We start from the raw sequence: 21,945 nt of genomic DNA, 5'->3' as shown, positions 1-21,945 counted from the left end.
GGGAGAAGGCGAGGCACTCGCGTCTCTCGGGGAAAATTAAGAATCGACATTAATCAAATAAATATGCAAATTAAAGTCGCTCGAGCTGATGGAATATCGACGAGAGTGTTCGCATGCTGTCGCTTGAGATATAAATTAGAAGAAAGCGCGGGCTCGCGAGTCATTACTCCTAAATTGACGATCGCTCATCGAACGCGAACGCGAGACGGCCAGCGCGCACCGCTCGTCGTTCGATCCAGCTTGCCGAGAGCCCGGAGAATAATTTCCGCACCGAGCAAATGGAAGGACCCGCCATTCCGATCCTTCCGGGATCGGGGAGTCACCGGCCTTCTTATATTCCGCTGCGCGGCGAAGCCAACTCCGAGGAGCGACTCCGGACGAAATTTTCGAGCCGGCCAGCGGTCTCACGGTGACCGACGGCATGTTTGCAGAGGGATGTTTATTTTTAGAGGATACTTTTGCGACGTACTTTCCTAGACACTTGCTCGTCCGTAGCGGCCGAGTATCATCATATCATACGACACTCGACCCCGCTCGCTCCGTTGCGCTAAACCCGGCTCAACATCCCCGAACCGAGCCCAACCCCCGGAACCCAACACCACCACCATCACAACCACCACCACCACCACCACCACCGCCACTACCTCCGCCACCAGGCAAGTATACTTTGTTTGCCTTGTGCTCGGTCATTACTAACCCCCGCTACAGCCGAGAACCCATGTAATGTACAACGGCACACGAATGAGCTACAAGCTACTTCCAGCGCCGTGTGCGGAGCCGTGTATTTGCTTGCTCGCTGCGCTCCAGCCGCTTCCGGAGCGCATCCGCGCGGAAGAACGGCGTCGATTATTTGATACGAGTGCGTGCTTCCGAACGGGACGTCCGAGAAATACGCGATACTTTTCGCTGATTCGTTGCAGCGATGGCTGAGGCCGGACTCTCGCTGGTCGTTTAGACCAGGACGGATCCTCCGGCACATCTTGCCTCGGTGACGTGTCACTGCGGAGATCTTTCAGTGCGAAAGCGGCGGAGAAAGTTTACGATCAACTCCTTCTTGACCGCCTAGACTGGCAGTGAGAATTCAGCCTAGCTCTGACTAGCTGCCGCAATATCGATGAGACACAAGAGCAGCGTCTAGTCTCTTCGGAATATCGATAAACAACTCACTGATTGCCGGGGACATATTTCTCCCGCCGATTCGGTCAAAAGGACTCGCTCTGAGCAAGGGAGGGGGACGAGGCTCGTTTGAGAAATCACGCGGGTGAAATTGTGAAGAGGCAACGAGAGACGCCCTTTATCACGGCGAATACCGATGCATTTTTTCGAGAGTAGTGTCGCTCTTCAGCGCGAAGCCCGAGTCTTATTCACGAAGATTCATATTTACGGAGGAACAAGTTCGTTCTCCCCTGCTCCCCTCTGACCCCTTTTATTATCCATCGCAATGATCTCAAACAAATGCTGCGGTCCCGCGATTTAAATATTCATGGCGCGCATTACGCATATGGATATTTCCTCTTTTTCGAAACAGCCCGCGAATACGTGACCTGCTTTCTCTATCCCTCACGAAAGAGACTCCCGGCGAATAACATCTGGTCACTGCATCAGCTACGTACGTTCCATACGAGGGATTCAGCCTGCCGGCAGAAATTTACAATCCTCCGCAACCGGCAAATATTAATGCAACGCCGGCGCCGCCGCTGCGAGGACTTCGGGCGACCGAAGTGAGGTGGCCTAGGGGGAGGGGGTGCGGGATGCCACAGGAAATTAGTATATGACTAATTAATTATTAATATTTCCTGTCTCTTCCCCCGAAATGGCCGCGCATACGTGAGCAGCGCGGCTTTTCGTGTCCGCTTAGCAGAGGAAATCCCCGCAACACGCCCGGCCGACGAGTCCGCGTTTCCTCCGCATTGCGCAACAAACGCGCGAGCCGAACGGAATCGGCCAACGCTAATTGGACGGATATCCGACGCTAATACATCGTATCGCGTTTACCGCCGCGCCGCGGCCGAGGTCGTCGCGCGGAAATCGGCCGTTTTTCGGCGCCGTCCTAATGTTAATACACGGCCGAGCCCCGAAGATCTCGAGGACGAGGACTTGTAACGTCCTACCTCTCCTCGGCCATCAAACCCAGCCGGAGTGCATTTACTACACACGCCTCTGAATCTTGCGCGTATACGACGGGGCGCAATCTCCGCGACCTCCGTATGACGCTCTCGAATATACACCGAGTGTCCTCGAGAATTTACAACCGTTCACCTCACGGGGGACTAATATCTATACAACAGCCAGACGAAGATCTTGGAAACGGCAGCGGAACTGAAGGCAGGAAGTTAGTGTGTCCCGGGTAACATTTTCTCGTCCTCCGCGCTCTAGACTCCCTTTATTTCTCCCGCCCGCCTTTCTTCTTTCACTCTTGAGCGTACCTCCCTATCCTTCTCTCTCTCTCTCTCTCTCTCTCTCTCTCTCTCTCTCTCTCTCTCTCTCTCTCTCTCTCTCGTCTTCGGTACGTGGAGCGAACTCATCCTCTTGACTTTACGACTAGCGGCAGATTAGGATTTATTTTAATCCTGAAGGAGTGTCTCGCGCGCGCGCGCGCGCGCACGCGCACGTCTTCATGCCGGCTTCTTTCTCCACGATCCGCCCCGAGGAGGTCTCGCTAACCCTGTCTAAGCGCTCATGTGGCCGACTGCCATCGCGCCGCGCCGTCGGCTTAATGCGTCTCGCTCGCCGTCGCGCTCGTAAATCAATCGGCGCGCCTCGATACTTGCCGGCCGGGTAATCGAAGAAACCGGAGGCAGGCGCAAAGTTACGATCGGGATGAAAACAGGGGATTCGCGCGGGGAATGGAGTCGATCGAGTTCTCTCGGCTGTTTCGGCCTTCGCGCTCGGCGGCCTCAGCATTAACCAAGCCCGCGCCGTGTTATTGAAGCTCAACACGCCTACTCGTGCGCCGTATACAGCGCGATATACTGCCAGACTTAATCCCACAAGCGCTTGTACACGAGCGTATAAGGTAAACCGAAGCATTTCTCATCGCCTGCCGGCATCTCCTCAACTTCTTAACATGTCCGACGTGTGCTTAGCGAGACCGGGACCGTCATTAGATACACATCTCTGCGTTTAACGCACCGACGAGCGCGCTCGCGGGAGTAAAGTGGAAAAAACAATAATGTACGCGACACTCGAGCACACAGCTCGAGGCAGCGATTGCCTCGCTCGAGACGAATGAGAACTTTCTGCGTTTTGTAATTTTGTATTGTAACCGTGTGCCAAGTGTGTATTTTAACTCGGGCGATTCTTCTTTTTCACGGGGAAGCGAGGTAGGGGAAGGGGCGGTTCACCTAAAAGGAATACATAATTTTAATATTGCGACGAAGATTGAAATGGAGACCTCTCTACTCATCTTTCTCTCCCTTTCTCTCTCTCTCTCTCTCTCTCTCTCTCTCTCTCTCTCTCTCTCAATTCGCTGCAGCCGCGATAAATAAATTATCAGAGTCCTCAGATGTGTGCAGGCACAATTCAGGGTGAAAAGAATCCAACGAGAGCCTGCGCTGAAAAAAAAACCTGGCGAGGAAAATAATAGCACAGGTATTTTTATCGCAATTCGACGGTGAGTGCAATTGGATTTATGCGACCTCTTTGTACGCGCGTGTGTATTAGTGCGTTGATCCTGCTATTTGCTGTGGCACGTAAAATTCACAAATAACACGGAATAACTTGACATCTTTGAACACGCACATCGGCCTGATGTATGTTTTTATACCTTTCAGTTTATTCTATCCGCACAATACGTTCATTAATTACGTTAAACAAACGTGTGTTTACCCGCGTCCCACGCATGCGATTAGTTTCGGTTTACAGCGCGGTGTTTCGTTTCGTATTCAATAACCGTGCGGAAAGAGCTCGGTGCGATCCCAAACACCCGTCTCTTTAATTCGTACCCGCAGATACGTTCGAAAGTTTGTCAACCCGTGAATCATTTTTGCGTTTATCTTGCGCAAAACCCGATCCTTGTTGACCTATTCTGCAGTTTTTAACAACAATGTCGTTACGTTGCGCGAACGACAACGACACTGTTGCTGAAAACTACAGAATAGACCGTGTAGTCTTCCTTTAGTCCTGGTTTAGTTAGTCCTCCGACAGTCCAGTCTATCCATGGAGCAACGATGAACCAAGGCTGTGTTATTCAGAGACATTTTTCCGAAATGGTTTAAATTTGGTATTCAGTCTAGGGAAATTAAATCGAACCCTTCGCGCGATGTTTATAGCAGGATCTTATATTTAATCATCTTAAATTTGTCTTCCGATACTTTGTAGTCAATAAAACGCAATCAGGGAATTGTTTAATGCAAGACTAAATCATAAAAGAAGTGTCTCTGAATATACGGAATGTTATTTAGTCTCTTCTGATGTTATTGTTAAACCACGACTAAAACAGGTTCACTTTATCTTTACACATCGAACACGAGATATCGCGTCATTTTTCCAAATATTAGCCATCCGTAAAATCCTCCGCATTCGTTTTGACGAATGTTAGAATGCACTCTCATATGGTCAGAGACATGCAACTTTTCCATTTACCATATTTCCACCTGTCCGTCGTGACAGAGTCAGCTGATTGATCGAGCACCGCCGAAAACAGGAGGCGCGGAATCAATGACGAAACATCACGTGGTATCGAAAAGTGTCGATTTTCTGGGTCGGTTTTCATGCAACGTGTGAAGAAAACAACGAGAATCTCGCCGGTGAAATCTACTGTGTCCCACGGTAGTTGGTTATCGGAGCGTGGACAATATTCACGTCGCCGTCATATTAAACGCGCGTCCTGTTATCCCCTCGTTCCGTCTATCATCCTTCCTCGCCGTGACGATGTGAAAAGTCTAAAAGGAATTATATTCGAGGCGTATGAAGTAGTTACGGCGTGATCCTCTTCTATCGCGGCCGTCTTTGTGTCCCTCCTATCTCCCCGCGCATCCCGACCATATCGTCGTTTCGATCATCCTTCAGCGAGAAGGCTCCGAGCGACGCCGAGCCGCCGAGCGAGGACGTATCGTCTTCGGATTTCGATTTAGCCGCGATGCATACGCGATATAAATTTATAACGTCAAGATTGAGAATGGAATAATAAATCCGGCCTCGGCTGAACGGAGAGAGCGAGAGAGAGAGAGAGAGAGAGAGAGAGAGAGCGGCCTATATCTGGCAGGCTTCAGCAAGATTCCTCTTGGACAAATCTAGCGATATATCCCTCTTAGCCCGGGGGATTTTTCGGGTTACGCTCGAAAGCGTTTATCACGATGACGTAGCCTCGCGCGTATTAAAATAATTCTCGGGATATTGAATTCTCCGCTATCTCCGTGATTTATTCGCGTTACCCGTTACCAGCGATGATTCTCAAGATTTCTTCCGAATACCGGGCACACTGCAAATCCGAGTGTGTTTGTGAGATAAATTCACTCGCGTTACCGTTATATTCATACAATTTATTTATTTTTACGCTCTCCGCGCTTCTCCCCAACATCCGACCTTGGACTTTCGCCCACTCTCGTTCGTCATGCCACACCGGAAGGTTAACAAAGAGAGATCATTATTATTATTATTATTATTACAAACGCCATTATTACAAAAGTACATCGCATTTACGTAACGACGCAATAGCGAATCACACTCGGTCCGCAAGAACCTGCCGCACCGATGCGGCCCGCGCGACGAATAATTCCGCGCATGGTTGATCGCGTCTTCGCCGGTTAAGGGCTCGATAAATAATGCATCACGTAGCATTACATAAATCATCGGAGGATGTAGACGCCACACACAAGGCGGACGTGAAATTCAATGTAATGGGGCCGCGGGACGCGAAATCTGGTCGCATCGCGCGCCCAGGCCGCGGAGGACGACGAGCTCCCGCTCTGCAATTACGTCACGGACTCGATACGTATTTGCCGCCGCGTGATGTATTAATTTCGATTAATCGTCGTCGCGCGGCCGCGGAGAAGGCGGCAGGGAGTACTTCATCGCGCGCCATGTTTACCGGCGCGCGCGCGTTCTCTCTCGAGCGACGGCCCGAGAGCTCCGATGCGCGTTACTCTTCATCCGGGATGAGAAATCACCCGGTCTCGACTTCCGCTGCGAGATGCGCGAAAGAAAGAGCGATTTACGTGAGATCGCGGTCGACTGCCCCGCGCGCTTCTCGCTTCTCGGCTCGGCTCGGCTCGGCTCGGCTCGAGGCGGAGCCTTTGAATAACCGTGTTATAGATATTCGTCTATTTATACTCCAGCTGGCTGGATATTGCGCGATGAGAGGTCTACGTGAAAAATTAAATCACCAAGTCCAGGCGAGGGAGAAGCGAGGTGCGCGCGTGGCCGTGCGCTTTATCGGCTCGCAAAGGAGCGGAGCCGCGGCGTGTGATATCCTGCACGTGTATCCTGCGTATTTTTCGCGGAGCTTTCGAAGTAGCTTTCGAGGCTGCGACGTACATGTTTCAATCGCGACGTCGCCGATATTTTGTTCCCGCGCGTTTAGGGGATATAAGAATGCGCTGCTGTTTACACAGCGCGCCGCGACTTTTCCGGTCGAGCGACGACGAGCGAAACGTTTCTCGGAGCACACACATGGGTACATGTGTACCCTTGGTACTCGCGGATCTCCCCGCAATCTCCCCGATGTACTCTTGGGACTCTGGAGAAGATGCTCCGAGACGCGAATCCGGGCTATCTGGAATCTTTGAGATTTCGTATTAACCCGGCCGGATACACATCCGATCGGGAGAATGCGCGCTGCGAATCACAGCGCGACGGGGAATACAGAGGGAAGTACTAATGTGTCGGTATGCGCGTACGATAAACGATCGCAGAGATCGAGTGCTGTGCGATACAATACACCGATCAAGTAGAGAATACACTCTCTGTCAACACGACGCAGTGAATGCACTTTACGCGAGGTAAACAAATCACGCGAATTATATAACACAAATATTTCCGTAGTCGCCTCTGCCGTACCGCAAGCAACAAACATCGTCGATGTTTGGAGAATCAAGAGAGAGAGAGAGAGAGAGAGAGGGAGGAAGGGGGAGAACGGGAGAAAAAGAGAGAGCAGGGAGGCAGGGAATGTACATGGAAAAGAGAAGAAGAAGCAAAAAAGAAGAGCGCCCGACGTCGCTCGGCGCGCTCGTTCGCTTGTCAATATCGAAAATTAGAAATTCGGAACAGGCAGCGAATTCCGTTCCGCTCTCTCGGCGCGCCGTCGGTGTGCCGAGCACATTGCACGCGCGCAACCCCTTCAGCCCCGACGACTAGCGGGCCCGTGGACGCGGGCTCCGAAAACACTTGGTGATCGCACAGTGACCGTCGGCGCTCTTGCTGCACATAAATCAAACAATATCGATCACGTGTTTACTTTGCCGTCTCTCCGCAGCCACCATTACTATGTCACCGCGCGGCGATATACACAGAGAGGCGCGCGTGGTGTGTGTGTGTGCGGGCGTGCAGACGGCCTGTCGTGGCGTAGCCAGGACGATCTCGGGAAAATTCGCGGGAAATGCACGATTTGTAGAGTAACGTGTGCGCGTCTGTGTGTGTGTTTGCGTGAACAAACTCGCGCGTCGTCGGGCGCAATCCATCGAAGAGCTGCCGCCGCCGCGCGCAACGCCAAACTGAAAAATTGGGTTAGCCGGCTAACGAGGGGGGAAAGCGGCATATATACATTAAATGCGCGACGGTTCGTTCGATTTTCATCGGTAAATCACTACGAACGATTTTTCGATTCTTCGAATCGTCGCGCGGGGCCGACCGGGCCTCGGGAAGACCAGGTGGCTATCAGCGAACCGAACGAATCCATCCCATCTTCAACTTCGAAATTGACCGACTCTCGCTGCGATGTGAGCGCGCTCCTCCCGTAGCTTCGCGATTCGCTGTTTACACGTATCTCGCGCGCCTTCTACTCGCGTTACAGCCGCAAAAGGTTTTTATTGAACCATCATATATACAGGGTGTTTGAAAAAGATGATTCAAGACTTTAAGGGCAGATAATACTCACAAAAGGTAATAAACACGAATCGAAAAATTAATATTGATATTATATCGGAGTTGTGAAACAATTATACCGAAGTGAACCGTGACAATTGATATCTATCGCATTTTGAACGGCTTAATGAGCACTGTTTTTTTACAGAGTCAATTTTTTGTCGGTGCAATGATGCGCCAGAAAAATATGCAATTGCACTTTTGCTTTAAATAAAACTCACTCCTCCCCTGATTTTCAGACAAGAAAATGTTCGATCGTATCGGTATACTTTTTTCCGTGTTTCGGACAAAATGTCGCATCGCGTTTTTTCGCGACGAATGCTTGTTAACAAAGACGCTTCCCTTTGCGCCGCGTTTTCACGCTCTCATTCGCCACTTCTCACGCCTGCTCTTTCGCCGACTTTATGTCGGTCGCAGCAGTTTGCCGGCGAATGCTAGCGCCGCCTCGGTACAGCTTGTACGTATCGTTTATTGGCCGCATGCCGAGTGCGCGCAATCATACACCGGATTTATGAAGCGCACCGTGCGCGCGCGCGCGCGCGCGATTTCGCGGAATCTCACTCGCGAATATCAACGTGGGAGTCGAGCAAGTTTCGCCGCGGACGCCTTCGAGCGTATTCCGTATGGCGCACACACAGTGCATGTTTTTCAGAAACTCCCCAGAAAGTTTCCCGCAGGCTGCGCGCGTTGATTGCTTCGCGAGAAATCACGCGCGCGCGCGCGCGCGCGGGAGGTCGACATGCTCGCTGAAATGCCGAGTTTTTGATGGATTCTGAAATTCCCTCTGACGCGATTCTCGACGAGACATAATAACGGCGCGACGCTCAACGTCGCACCAGTCGCGCACCGACTGTCGACTCCCTGCGACCCGGGCACTCGTCTTCGGACACGTTAATCCTCCCGGTACGGCGAGTTGTGCGAGTACGCCACGCGAAGTTGCTTCGCAAATAGTCTCGCGAAGACACTTTTGTACGAATCTCTTTCGCCTGCTGCGTCTTCTGACGAGGCGATTGTCCCGAAATGCCAAGATTATTTCGAGATTCAAGTCACTTTTTATCAATGAGACAACGTAAAGAAAAATGAACGCGCTGGGCGACCAGCGGACGTTCGGCTGCACAATCGCGGGCAGAAAGGTCACCCGTTATATTTCGCCCGCGAGTTTCGAGACGCGTCCGTCTCGTCCAATGGGAGAATTCTCCCATCGGGAAACAAATTCGTCCATTGAACAAGACGGATGCGTTCCGAAATTCACGTGAAAAATAGCGGACAACCTTTCTGCCCGCGGCCGTACGCGGCGCACGTTTGCCGCTTGTCGACTATAGCCCCGACGCTCGTACCGAAAAAGTTAAACGTCGCGGTGAACATCGGTGATTAGCGCTGTGGCGGCGACATCCCTCGTCCACGTTGATAAAAAAAAAACGTATAAAAAACATATAAAAAACGTTACTCTCTCTTTCAAGCTCTCACGCTCGTCGCGCGTTACTGCGCGTCCGTTGTCCGAGCCGTCGACGAGTCTCGCAGTGCGCGACGTATAATTAATAGCGACATTGTCCCAATAAAATACAAAGTCCAATTTCGCCCTTAATCATCCGGTACACCCTCAATTACCGCCGTCCCACTTCTTTCTCGTTAGCTCCTTCGTCACTGCCATAAAACGGTCACGCTACTCGACATCGGCCGGCGTTCTCAACGCCAAGATGCATCGAGCTTATGGTAGCGCGAATATTCGTCCGGTTCTCAGGAAGAAGATCGCGCCATAAAGTACGAGGGATGATCCAGTGCGGCGAGGGGATAGTGCAATGGTGAGAGGGAAAGAGAGAGAGTGAGAGAGAGAGAGAGAGGGAGGGGGGAGAGAGAGAGAGAGAGAGAGAGAGAGAGAATGCGCCAGTTCGGTCGGTCGGTCGGTCGGTAAGAGCCGCGCCTCTTGACAGGATATATGGCCACGAAGGAAAAAGGCGTCGTTACCGGAGGCTCATTAACGAGAACTACCCCCAAGACACCCCTAGCAACACCTTCGGGCTCGTCGTGCCAGCGGCGCGGGGGTGGGCAGTCGTCGCGCTGCAAAGAGGCGTACAGAGCTCCAATACTAATTAGCTGCCGTCTCTTCGACTCGACTGTTCGCCCGTACCACCCTCTATTTCACCCCTTTTCACCCTCCAATATCTCCGTCTACTCTTTCACTTTTTTCTCCTCTCCTCCAGCTGCCGGGATCTAACCTAAACCCATCCTCTCTCTTCCCGGCCACTCTGCGATTTCTTTGCCTGTATTTTTTTTCTTCTTCATCTTCTTCTTCTTCCTCCTGCTCCTCCTCCGCCTCTTTGTTCTCTTTTCTTGCGCAAACGCGCGTAATTACCGTTCACTTCGCGGATATATTCACACGGTACATCCTCAGAATGATGTGTGCAGAAGACTGCTTCTGCTCTCGCCATTGTATCGCGCGCGAATCTCTCTCTCTCTCTCTCTCTCTCTCTCACAAATCTCACACTCTTCTCTCTCCATTTTCCACCGCGCGGAAACTTTCAGAATTTTCCCGGATGGATCCCAATTAGAATCTCCAAATGCGCCCGAAAATTGCTTTCTCCTTTACGACGCCAATCGGAAGAGCTCTATTCCCGCTCGAACGGCAGACTCGCCCCCGGAATCGAAGCGAGTAGACTCGCGCATTTGTTACATCTCGAAGCGGAATCTGCGTAGACTCGGGGAAAAATCGAACGACATCGGACCAATCAGATCCCGAAGAAACGTCCTACGAGGGCTGCGGGTCAAAGGTCGCTCTGTTTCCTCGCCCCGCGCGCAATTCAGCCCTTCCGCCCTTCCGACCGTCTTCCGCCTCGCTCCCGTCCGCCGCAATATCCCTCGATCTGGCTTAATCTATCCCCGGACTTCCAGGCATAATTCAGTTTCCTTCAAAAGCCACCGGACCCCAACCGTGTTGCCGTCGTTAATTCAATTTGCCCTTACCTCCCGTGTTCTGTTGTTCGAACCGTAACCACGAGCGTCTAATCGAACTCACCTAACCGACACGGCCGCGCTCCCTCAAACAGCTTCGTTAAATCTTTTCTCTCGTTCCTTTCCTCGCACTTCACCGCAAACATCCGCTCGAGCCCGGCCCATCCTCGCGCGCTGCGCATCTTCTTTCACACAGGTCGGCCTCACTTCCGTTTCCGCGAGAACTCGACCCCTTTCCATTTCGGTCTTGCCCCACTTCCGTCCCCCACCCCCCTCGTCGCTCTGCTCCGCGCGGAGCTACCCTTATTCGCGCCTCCTGCGCTTCTTATTTCGGTGTCGGTAATCGAACGACGCGATAGATAGCGCCGACCGGAGCCACTTCGTTAAAAGAGAAGCGCCGTTTGTCTCGGCACCGACCGTCTCCCTCCCCCCCCCCTTTCAAGGGGAGATTTCGCGAGAATTTGGATTCTTGCCACGCCTAAGTGTTCTCCGCCGAAGCAGCAGCGGCTCCCTAGGAAGTCCGTCCGATCGGCCGGCATTAGTCTCGCTTCGCCTCGACAGCTCGCCCGGATGACACCTTTTAATTCGGGATACCCGCTCCTTCGTGGAAGTCGCCGCGTCCGCTCGCTCGGGATTATTCGCCGATCAGTTTGCACAGGGACGTTTAAATTCTCCCCTTTTCCTCCTTTTTTCTCGTCCGCGCGCGCGCTCTCTTTCTCTCTCTCTCTCTCTCTCTCTCTCTCTCTCTCTCTCTCTCTCTCTCTCTCTCTCTCTCTCTCTCTCTCTCTCTCTCTTGCGGAAAATTACTTTTGGAATTTTTCAGCGCGCGCGCGCGATGAAAATTTCGAGCGGTGCGCTTGCCCGTCTCCTCTCCGTGTTCTCTGTTGCATTTAACTTCGATTTTTAATACCATTATGTATAATGACGGGAGACCGAAATTATTATCTATCGGACCGTTGATCAAGCATTTGCAAAGTGTCAATTACAAAGCCCATTTTCCAAAACCCACACGCCGCGATCGATGATGTCTGCTTGCCGACCCTCAAAAACATACGCGACGCCTCGCTGAAAATTCACAGCGTCCAGAGAACGGATATAATTGGTCGCATAAAAAATGGGTAATTATTTAGAATAGGGGAGCCATCCCCGATTTCAATAATTCACACATATATTATTATTACTATCCTCCCTTAATAACATGCAACAAATTTTAATTGTCGGTCGATGCTAATTAAAAAGTTATTAACAAAAAAGTGTAATGAATAATGCCCACGTATTGAAGTATACTACGTGTCTTCTGTGGAAATAATTGTACAACACTGTATATAGAGATTTATTTATGTATTGTATTCTTTGCTTGGTTTGTTTATTTACCTTTCTTGTACTAGTTATACATCGAAAGAAAAATACACGTCTACATGCTGAAGGAAATGGATTTGCAACTTTCCACGCAAAACTGGGACGGACGGGGAGGGTGCGGGAGGGGGGCCGAAGGCCCTCCTTGTACCCCCCCCGTGTGTGTGTGTGTGTGTGTGTGTGTACATATGATTGAGACATTTTCATTTATTAAACATATGAATTTTTAGCTCATGTTTTAGCTATTAGTGGTTATTTTTGTTGTGTAATAACCACTAATATATGTGCTAAAAATTCATATGTTTAATAAATGAAAGTAGTACTAAACATATGTACATACACACACACACACACACATACACGGGGCCTTCGACCGCCCTCCCGCACCCTCCCCGTCCGTCCTAGTTTCGCGTGGAAAGTTGCAAACTCATGCGGAATCTTGATTCGCATTAAAAAATTTCATTTATCTATAACTTTTTAAACAATGAGCGACGGCTAAAACCTATAATAGGTTACTCAATAAGATGTCCTCAATAACATATGTCAAGATTGAAGTGATTGGAACTGGCTCCCCTATTCTAAATAATTACCAAAAAATGTAACTGATTGTTCCGAGTCAAAAGTTGGCGACCGACTAATGCGAGCTAGATTATTTGTCGTTTCACGCGCGAATATTGCACGTGCGTTTCTCTTGTCGGGCTAACAGTGAGAAAGAGAGAGAGAGAGAGGGGGGGGGAGGGGAGCAGCGGACAGACAGACCAGCTATCGCAGCAAAATCGGACAGGCACACGAGAGAAAGAGAGTATACCGAGCGGAATAACGAGGGGAGGGGGGCGGGCGCAGGCGGCAGGCGGTTGAAGCGGCCGATAGGGTATTCAAGTAATGATGACGATAACGACGGCGACGATAATCAACGCCCAGCGGCCGTGTCGGGCGCGTTTCGCCGCAGTAACAGCGATGACGAACGATGCCGTGTGGCCATTAAATTGATACCACCTGCTAATTGGTACCTCCAATTTCTATCGCTCGGTGTACCGACTACCGCGCGGATAAAATAATCGCGCGCGCGCGCGCGTGCGAAACGATTCGCAGTGGACTGTCTGACAATTTCGCGAGACTGTGTGTCATACCGATGATCAATGCGGCGGCGACACTGTGCAATTCTGGCCGGATGGATTTCGGCTAATGCTCTAGCATGACGTGGCGGCGGCTCTCGTTGCATTTCTAGCGTGCGAGCGTGTGGGTGTCGTGCACTTGCAGTTTTCGCGCTTGACAGTCGAAGAGAGAGAGAGAGAGAGAGAGAGAGAGAGAGAGAGAGAGAGAGAGAGAGAGAGAGACACGAGACGATGCGGAGAAGGGAAAAGAATAATTCCCAATGTACAATAATAACACTGACGTGTAACACTGGTTAAAACAACATGCTTTTAAATTTGATAAATAAAATTGACAAATAAAATACGGGGGACATATGGAGCTCTGCTCCATGTGGCCGAATGTGTTGGCAATAATTTTCTTTATTTGAAACGAACTAACCAGTGTCACACATATTCCTTGTACTTTTAACACTGATGTAACGCACACACGCACGTCACGATGATAGATCGAATATAAATTTCCATATACTTTTTCATACATTATTTCTATACAAACGTCACCATTCTTTAATTATCCTGCCCGCTTGATATTAATTGCAGAAATAACGCGAGGCAAGTATCGCGATATACACCGACATTAATTGATGCGCTAATTTATTACTGCGTATATGTTTCAATTAGATTAAAAATCGCGGACTGTGACGTAATTCCTTTTCCGACTGGTGGTCGTGGTATTTACAGGACTACATCAATATGCCGGATGTTACAAGGATGTTACAAGAATGTGCCAATACAGCCATTAAAAGTTGACGCGCAAATGGATCGTGTCAGAGCCTTCAAGCAGCTCCTCCTAAATTTTTGCTCCCCCCTCTTTTACTTGGGCCGCGTCAATCGATATTGCCGCGCGTCTGTTGGTTCGCGCTCGAGACAAAACCGACCGGATACAAGCTGTCTCGTCCAAATTGATCGACACGCCTGACTGCGTCCCGAGATCCCGCTCGAATGCTCGAAAAAAAGCAAGGAAAAGGAAAAGGAACGCCAACTCGAGCTGTGACACAGCACGTCGAGCGAGTCGCGCAGGAGTACTGCTCGTACAGCGAGACTCTCGTAAATACAATTTATCTTCGGTTCGGTACGCGAACACGTCTCGCAGTGGTGTGAGTCGCGTATAGTCGCGACGGAAAATAATCTTCGGCTAATCTTTCTCCGAGTTCTCCGCGGAGAGCGGCCGAGGAAATTCGCGTCGCCGAGGCGTCGAGGCGGCCGATTTCTTCTCTTTTCGCGGCAAGAGAATCGTTGTTATACGTGATCAACGCGCTTGCGAAGTAGCGACGCGTCGAATTCGCACGTCGCCCTCAGCGAGGATCGCCGATTACCGATTACCTCGTGTGATCGGCAAAGCGGTATCGTCGACGCCGGCGAAGAGAGACGCTGCTCTCTAAACGAGAAAGCACCGCTGGAATATTCGCCGCGAAGGAAAAAAAGCCGAGTCGGCGCGGCCGTTCTCCACGCGCTTTGAGCGCGCCGCTCCCTGCAGCTTGCGCTAAATTGCAACGTAACTTTTACCCGATTTCACCCGCCTTCGGTGGTTCGCGCAATTCCGCGCGCGCACAACCCCTTCCGATCCGTCCGTCGGTCGGGAATTAAGGAAAATGGAGATCGCTGAACGGCGCGCGCGCACGCCCGGTCATATAACCGTACAAAGAGGCGCGTTTTCAGAGCGCTTTCGGGTTGACCTAAGCAGAAAATGGCAAATCTTCGTAGCAACGGCGAAAAGCCAAAGGCACTGAAAGCTCGCTTACCCTGGTTACCGCCCGGCAAATTGCGCTTGGAGATGTTTTATGTACTAGCCGGCTCGTCGTAAGCCTCTTTCTCTCTCTTTCTCTCTCTCTCTCTCTCTCTCTCTTACTCTGCTCTCCTCTACTCTCCTTCTCTTTCGTCAGATATTCCTGTGGGATACAGGAGAGACGGGTAAAAAATGGAAAGAGAGAGAGAGAGAGGGAGAGAGAGAGAGAGAGAGAGAGAGAGAGAGAGAGCACGAGGGAGAGAAAGAGAACGCGCAAGAACACAAGAACGGACGCTGCTCCGTTTCGTCCCTCTCACTATTCGCGCGCCAGAAACGCGTTGATTTCTAAGTGCAGAGCCACATCACGAATAACGTCCTTTGTCGCCCCGTAATTTCTCTTGCCCGCCGCGCGGGAACAGCGAGAGAGGTGTTCTTGCGCTTGGAAATTGTGGGACGAAAATTCGGTTATCTCGCCGGTAGATTGCGCCGATTGTTCTTAGGAACGTGTCGCGCGGAGATTTTAATCCGATTTCAGATAGTTTGACTTCAATGGCGCCGGAACGTTTAGAAGCTGTGTATTTCTGGGGCATCCGGAGCGTCGAAGTTGGTACGCCCGGAGAGAAGTTGGCGAAATATAAATTAATTCAGCCTTATTTTCGCATCGAGAACGCGCGCGGTTGCCTCCCCCGCTGTTTCCTCCCCCCTTCTTGCTTTTTCGAAACGAACATGGCGGCTTGGGCCGACGCAACAATCCGCCAGGTATCTCTGGAGGCTCGTAAAATATTGGTGCGATTTTATTCCGCATCTGTGATCGAGTATCCAGTCGCAATCGTCGCGAATAACGCGCCGAACGTGATCCATTTATTTGTCCCGCTATCGCATTAAAGCGACACGATAACGCGTCTCACGGGCACGTGACACTGCTGCCCTCGTAATCTCAGCTGAAAGCGGAGTGTTCGAAGAACCGTAAGATTCTCCGCGGTTAAGTTACGAAGGATTCTGACCCTTCGGGGCGAAATGTAGAAGCTGCGCGGAGGATATTTAATTTTCCTCGACTCGGTGCCGCACTATAGATATGTAAAAGGCGCGAAACGATAAGGCCGCAAAACGTTAAAGGTGGGAGGACGGAGGGGTCGGCAAAGGGAAAGGTATAAACGATAAAACAGAGACGTATAAAGGGATACGCGAGAGCGTATTCCTAATTTATACTTAAAAGCCCTCTATTTCTCCCTTTCCGGACTCTTAAACCTCCCTGGGAAATTACGAGCGGCTTTCGCGATTGCTATGAATTTTAGATGCTTCGAAATCTCACTGTTCCCGGGCGCTTTGAAGTCGCCGCTCGGCAAGATCGGGACGTAATGTCGCTGATATTTGGCGCGCTATTACGGGAGAACAAACGGTGTCTCATAATTTTCTAATCGGAGAGACACTCTCTTTCTCTCCCTCTCTTTCCCGTGAGTGATCACACGAAATTTACTCGTCGCCTCGTGCATCGTGCCGCTTCGCTAAATAATTTCGCCGTCGTCCGGCGTTACATCGCTCCGTACACCGTCGCGCACGTATGTACCTTGTATGAGATGGCTTGTAAACGCGCTCGCGGCGCCTGATCGTGGCCGAATATGAAATTTCGAGGCGGTTTCCACACCCTTCGGGCAAGTTTTCCCGTGAAAGTATTTCGGGAGCGGCTAGCGACGCGGCGGCGGCGAGAGAGAGAGAGAGAGAGAGAGAGAGAGAGAGAGAGAGAGAGAGAGAGAGACGTTCGGCACAAGTTAACGTACACGCCGGATCGGAAGATCGACCCTTATCAGCCGCTTAATATCTAGAACTTCGTCCATCCAAGAGTCTCCCTTTCATGCGGAAGGATTCACGTCACTCCAGATCCTAGGTGGTTCCCAGAAGGATGCGACGGAGAATAATTAATGAGAGGGGCGAAACGGAGAGGAGAAGGAAGAAAGAGAGAGAGAGGGGGGGGGAGAGAGAGAGTGTGTCCTTTTCCCGGGGAGAACATACGTTTAACGATCCCCACCGCTGGGCTTGGGAGTGCCAGCTCCGATAGCAAGTCGGAAGGGACCCGGGGAATGCCTTGTAGGTGTGCTGGTCGGAGGCACGTACTTCTATAATTGTTGGGGTGGCTCGGAGACAACCTTTAACGGCCATCTCGAGCGCCAGCCCGTGGGCGCGGGCGACTTAATGCGTTTTTCCAATCCGATCGTTATACGTGCGCCGTCGCCGTCGATTAAACGGTACCGATGAAGCTGCCGCAAGTATCCGAGGGACTCGCGCGACCCGGGCTTTGTCACGATCACCCTCACACACACACACTCCCACACAAGCGTGAGAGAGACTTCCTCGAGTCAGGTCGGATCCCGAAGTCGAATTGAGTCGAGTCAAGTCGAGTCGGGTCGAACCGAGGAACGTTTCTTCGACTCGCGTTGAACTTATGTAGGGTAACGCGCCGACTAAGCCGTCTAGCGACTCGCGACTGAACGGAATAAAGATGAAGATTATCCCGCAACGCGCGATAATATCCCGCCATTTGATACGAGAGACGCGAAAGAGGAGAAAAGACGAAGGGCGAGGGTGTGGGGGGAGGAGGGGGAGGGGGAGGGGGGAAGGGAGAAAAAAGTCGCAGGGAGACGTTGGGAATAAGGGAGATTGAGATAGATGGCTAGGCGAGAGAGAAGTTCAGGAGAGGCGTCGCGCGGATTTCTCTCAAGCGAGAGAACTTCATGATGGCTACCGGCCAAGCTTTAATACATAAAATGGTTCATGCGACTCGAGCACTTTGAAACAGCTCTAATTTTGCGCCGAACTTGGAGATGGCGGAAGTTGCGGCGCCGGAGTGTGGTGTGTGTGTGTGTGTGTGTGTGTGTGTGCGAGCACGATACGTTGTTCTAACGACACGTTATTCCATAATGAAGCGATCTACGATTCCCCGCGATTGCGCACGTAAACATGCGTGCGTGCGTGCGTATAATATTTCGTACATGCATCTTTCAACGCAGCCGCAATTATGATGATAAATCCGCGAAATCTGAAGGGCTAAACCGGGAAATCCGTTTATTGCCGCGATTAATAGGCGGTACTGTAAACCGCGGAAATTTAATACCTTGTTTGCAATGCCGTACACGCCGCGACGTGTATGTATACGCGTGATGCATGTACCAAGCTGTAACTAATTTCAGATTACACTGAAATTTTGATATAACGATGCGGTAATTCACTTATCACCGCGCGCGACGCGGCCGTGCTCGATCGCGTGGCGGCTAACAATCGGCGGCGGCGGCGACGGCGGCGATGAGAGCGTCGATCGATCGCTCGCTCGGCCGGAATATTTATATACGGAACGCGAAGTGACAATATTTAACGTTTATATGGACGAAATGTTACACATTACGCGCGCGCTTGTGCGGCGAGCGTTGCAACAATGGGCGGTTGAGCGGAGCATCGATGCATCACACGCAGCCGTGTGTCCGCCCAAAGTCATTGTCGTAGTGGAAATATTTCCGGCAACAATAGGATGACAGGTGAAACGGGGGGGAGGGACTGGCCGGGGACGAACGTCCCTTTTTAAAGCGAATCAGCCGCTAGTACAAGGGTTAATGACGGACGACATGATTGATCAAATAAATGGATAGTTGGCTACCGATTAACCGACAGTCGATTAATCGCGCTACTGACTAATTGCCGTCATTTGACGAATTGGCCACGCCGACCGGATCCGATCGCGCGGTCACTCTGTGCGGCGCGATCCTGCGAAACACGCGTGCCGGAAATGTCCGCGGACTGGCGGCATTTAAAACGGCACGGGTGCGGTGCGACGCGCTAGGTCCCGGGAAAGTGACTCCCCCTCCCCCTCCCACGCGTGGAGAATAATCAGTCGCAATTAGGCTAAATCGTTCATATTAATTATACGGATCGGCAAATCGATGGCGGGATTTCGGTCGGACGGAATTTAACCCGCCGTTTACTTTGCTCGCAGGTTTCCTGGATACGTAAGAGGGATTTGCATATCTTGACGTCATCGATCCACGTTTACACGGGAGATGGGAGATTTTCCGTTCTGCATCCGGAGCCATCCGACGAGTGGACGTTGCGGATCGACTACGTCCAGTCGCGGGACGCCGGGGTTTACGAATGCCAGGTTAACACCGAGCCCAAAATGAACTTAGCCTTCACGTTAAAAGTCGAAGGTAATATCAAGGTTATGAAGTGCATAGCAATCTGCCAGATAACCCTTTCATGGAGTCCGCTCGCGAGTCCGAGACGAGAAGCAAACGCGGGGGTGATGCGTCACACCTCGCGGAAATGTATCCTCCTAGGAGAGTCTCTTGTCCGATTCTCACTCGAGCGCTAATTGCATCGCGTGATTGTCGATGGACGCTCATTATTACGCTACGCTGGATACGGCGTTTCGATCCGCGCTCTCAATCGACGCGCTACAATGGCCGCGGTCGATGACGAACTGAAGCGAAGACTGTGAAAGGGTTAAGCTAGATCTCTCTCCTGCCATGACTCTCTGCCGCTGTAAATATTTTGCGTAATTTCTGATAGATGAAGGAACATTTATCTGAACGCTTTTATCAGTGTCTATCACCTGACTGGTCAGGAAAGACACCGCTGGACACCTAAATACGCACCAGCATGAGCAAAGTGATCAATCAGCTTTCGCTTGCATGCCTCTCACGCGAGAAATATCTTGAAATATCTTGAAATTAGCTTGAATGCATCTTTCGATTGCATAATATCACAGTTACTTTCATTATCTCAGCGCGAAGTATAATCGTCTCCCTGAACGCGCGCGCGCGTTCGTCGATGCCAATGAGGACACCTCGACAGGATTGACAAATTTCTTCGTCCGACCAACGCTCGCTCCGCTGCGTTTTCTCGCAACAAAACCTTACGTCCGTCGTCCATGTACAACCATTAGCATCCATGAGGTGTAACTGCGGTCAATAAAACGTCGGTAGCGTCTCGCCGCGCAATTTTTCGCTCGGCATCAGCCTCGGTGGGACGGCTAAGATAGTCTTCGTTTATTATCCGTTTAATCTGGATTATCCGCTGCTGTTGTTTGGCGCGAGGAGTCATTTCCTTCGTCGTCCTATCGATACGGTCCCTCGGACCCTCGACCGTGAAAAATTCACACTCGATTACAAGTGCCTACTGCTTACAGAGCAGAGAAAAATTTCATACAAACTAGTGTCAGCGTTTCTTTTCCTCGCAAAAGTCTCAACATCCCGAAACTCTCACGAAACTGCCTCGCTCAAACTCGCCTTCGACGCCTTCTCTCGAACGAGTCTGAAAAATCTGCGCGGACGCATCGGCGCACCCGTGTCATCCGCCGACAACGGCTTATATTCCAGACTTATCTGCTCCTCCGTTGGTGAACATTGTTGATTCCTCTCGCGTCTTCAGGTACGCGCGATTGCGGATCTCCGATATTCGCGTCATTCGGGCGCCTGTAAAACGCCCGAGATGTTAAAGATGGCGATCGGAAGCTCCGTTCGATTCCCATCCACGCGCGGTGCGCGGCCGGCAGGCGAATAAGAGTGCGCGATAAACGACTTCGTCGACCACTCGTCCTTTCCGCTCGGAATTCTGCAGGTATACACGGCCCATATATACCGCTACTACCGCTTTCGACGTTAGTTCAATCCCCAGCCCCGAAACAATAGATCTCGACGAAATCGATTAACTCGATATCTTTTCTGTCCTCCCGTTCCAGAAAGTGCCCCTGTCCCTGCCACCACCACACCGAACGCCATTCACCGGACGTTCAGCTCAGGTTAGACTCACGCAAGAGCAGACTCCTTTTCCAAGCTGTTGAATTTGCTAGCGGCTACAACTTTTATTGCGTTGTGTAGTTACGTGCCATAGAGTGCATGTGGACGCTTTCTATACACGCACACACACACACGCGCACGCGCGCGCGCGCACACACACACACACACACACACACACACACACACACACACACACACACATACACACACACACACACACACATACATATAGTATAACGCAAATTAACGTCCGGGCCTGGTGGCTTTCGCTCGTCAATGAGTTGAGGTCGTGAAGAGGGTGAAACGGCGCTGCGCTCTTGGTTCGTTCGTTACGTGAAATAGCCGGGACTATCGGCAAATATTTCTTTGCAAATACAGCTGACGCTAACGCGCGCTAATTTGCCGGCGTAACATCGCCGCTCTCGCGAATACAGCCCGCCCGCGTGAAGCGTTCGGTGGAAACGAGCTGAACGTCTGAACGGCCTCAACTTATTCAGATCCGTAGACTTCAGACCCGCTGCTTGCAGTTGGACTTACTTTGCCGGCCGGCGGGGCACGCGCTGTTTAGCCTTAGGATAGAATGCCGTAGCCTGTTTAGAGAATTGACGAGTGTGTTTGCGGGGGGATCGGTACTTCTTGTTTACGCGACTTTGCATGGTCGCATGTCTCTTGTGTCTCTTCCCTGATAATCGCAGCGAAGATTTGTGCAGCAAGTAAGTACCCGAGCGCGTGCAAAATTCGCCGTTCGCTGTCGATCCATTGCAATATACAGGGTGTCTGAAGCGACACTTTGCGCGTCCCTTCGTCCGTCGAAGTGAAACTCATCAAGCCGAACGAGAAAGTCCTTCGCCGTTTCGCAGAGGGAGAATTTCGCACGCGATCAATCGGGTATTATCGATCGAGGCATTTTCTCATTCACAAAGACATGAAATTTCCCCGTTGATAAACTATAATA

General features: G+C 51.1%; 1 protein-coding gene across 8 annotated transcripts in view; it reads left to right on the top strand.

Moving 5' to 3' along the window:
- Positions 1-21,945, top strand: part of LOC105186179 (basement membrane-specific heparan sulfate proteoglycan core protein) — a 249,256-nt gene that overhangs the window by 216,097 nt on the left and 11,214 nt on the right. For 6 of the 8 annotated variants that reach the window (XM_025301388.1, XM_025301389.1, XM_025301386.1 and 3 more), the window contains 2 exons: positions 19,190-19,400; positions 20,933-20,992. In XM_025301388.1, coding sequence (XP_025157173.1) covers positions 19,190-19,400; positions 20,933-20,992 — 271 coding nt within the window. The remainder of the gene's footprint in view (positions 1-19,189; positions 19,401-20,932; positions 20,993-21,945) is intronic. The other 2 variants (XM_025301392.1, XM_025301393.1) reach the window with 1 other exon arrangement.

This window comes from Harpegnathos saltator, unplaced genomic scaffold (assembly GCF_003227715.2).
Source record: "Harpegnathos saltator strain DR-91 unplaced genomic scaffold, Hsal_v8.6 scaffold414, whole genome shotgun sequence".
In the NCBI taxonomy this organism is placed as follows: domain Eukaryota; kingdom Metazoa; phylum Arthropoda; class Insecta; order Hymenoptera; family Formicidae; genus Harpegnathos; species Harpegnathos saltator.
The sequence above is the reverse complement of the archived record's forward strand: the minus strand, read 5'-3'. Positions and strand labels throughout refer to the sequence as shown.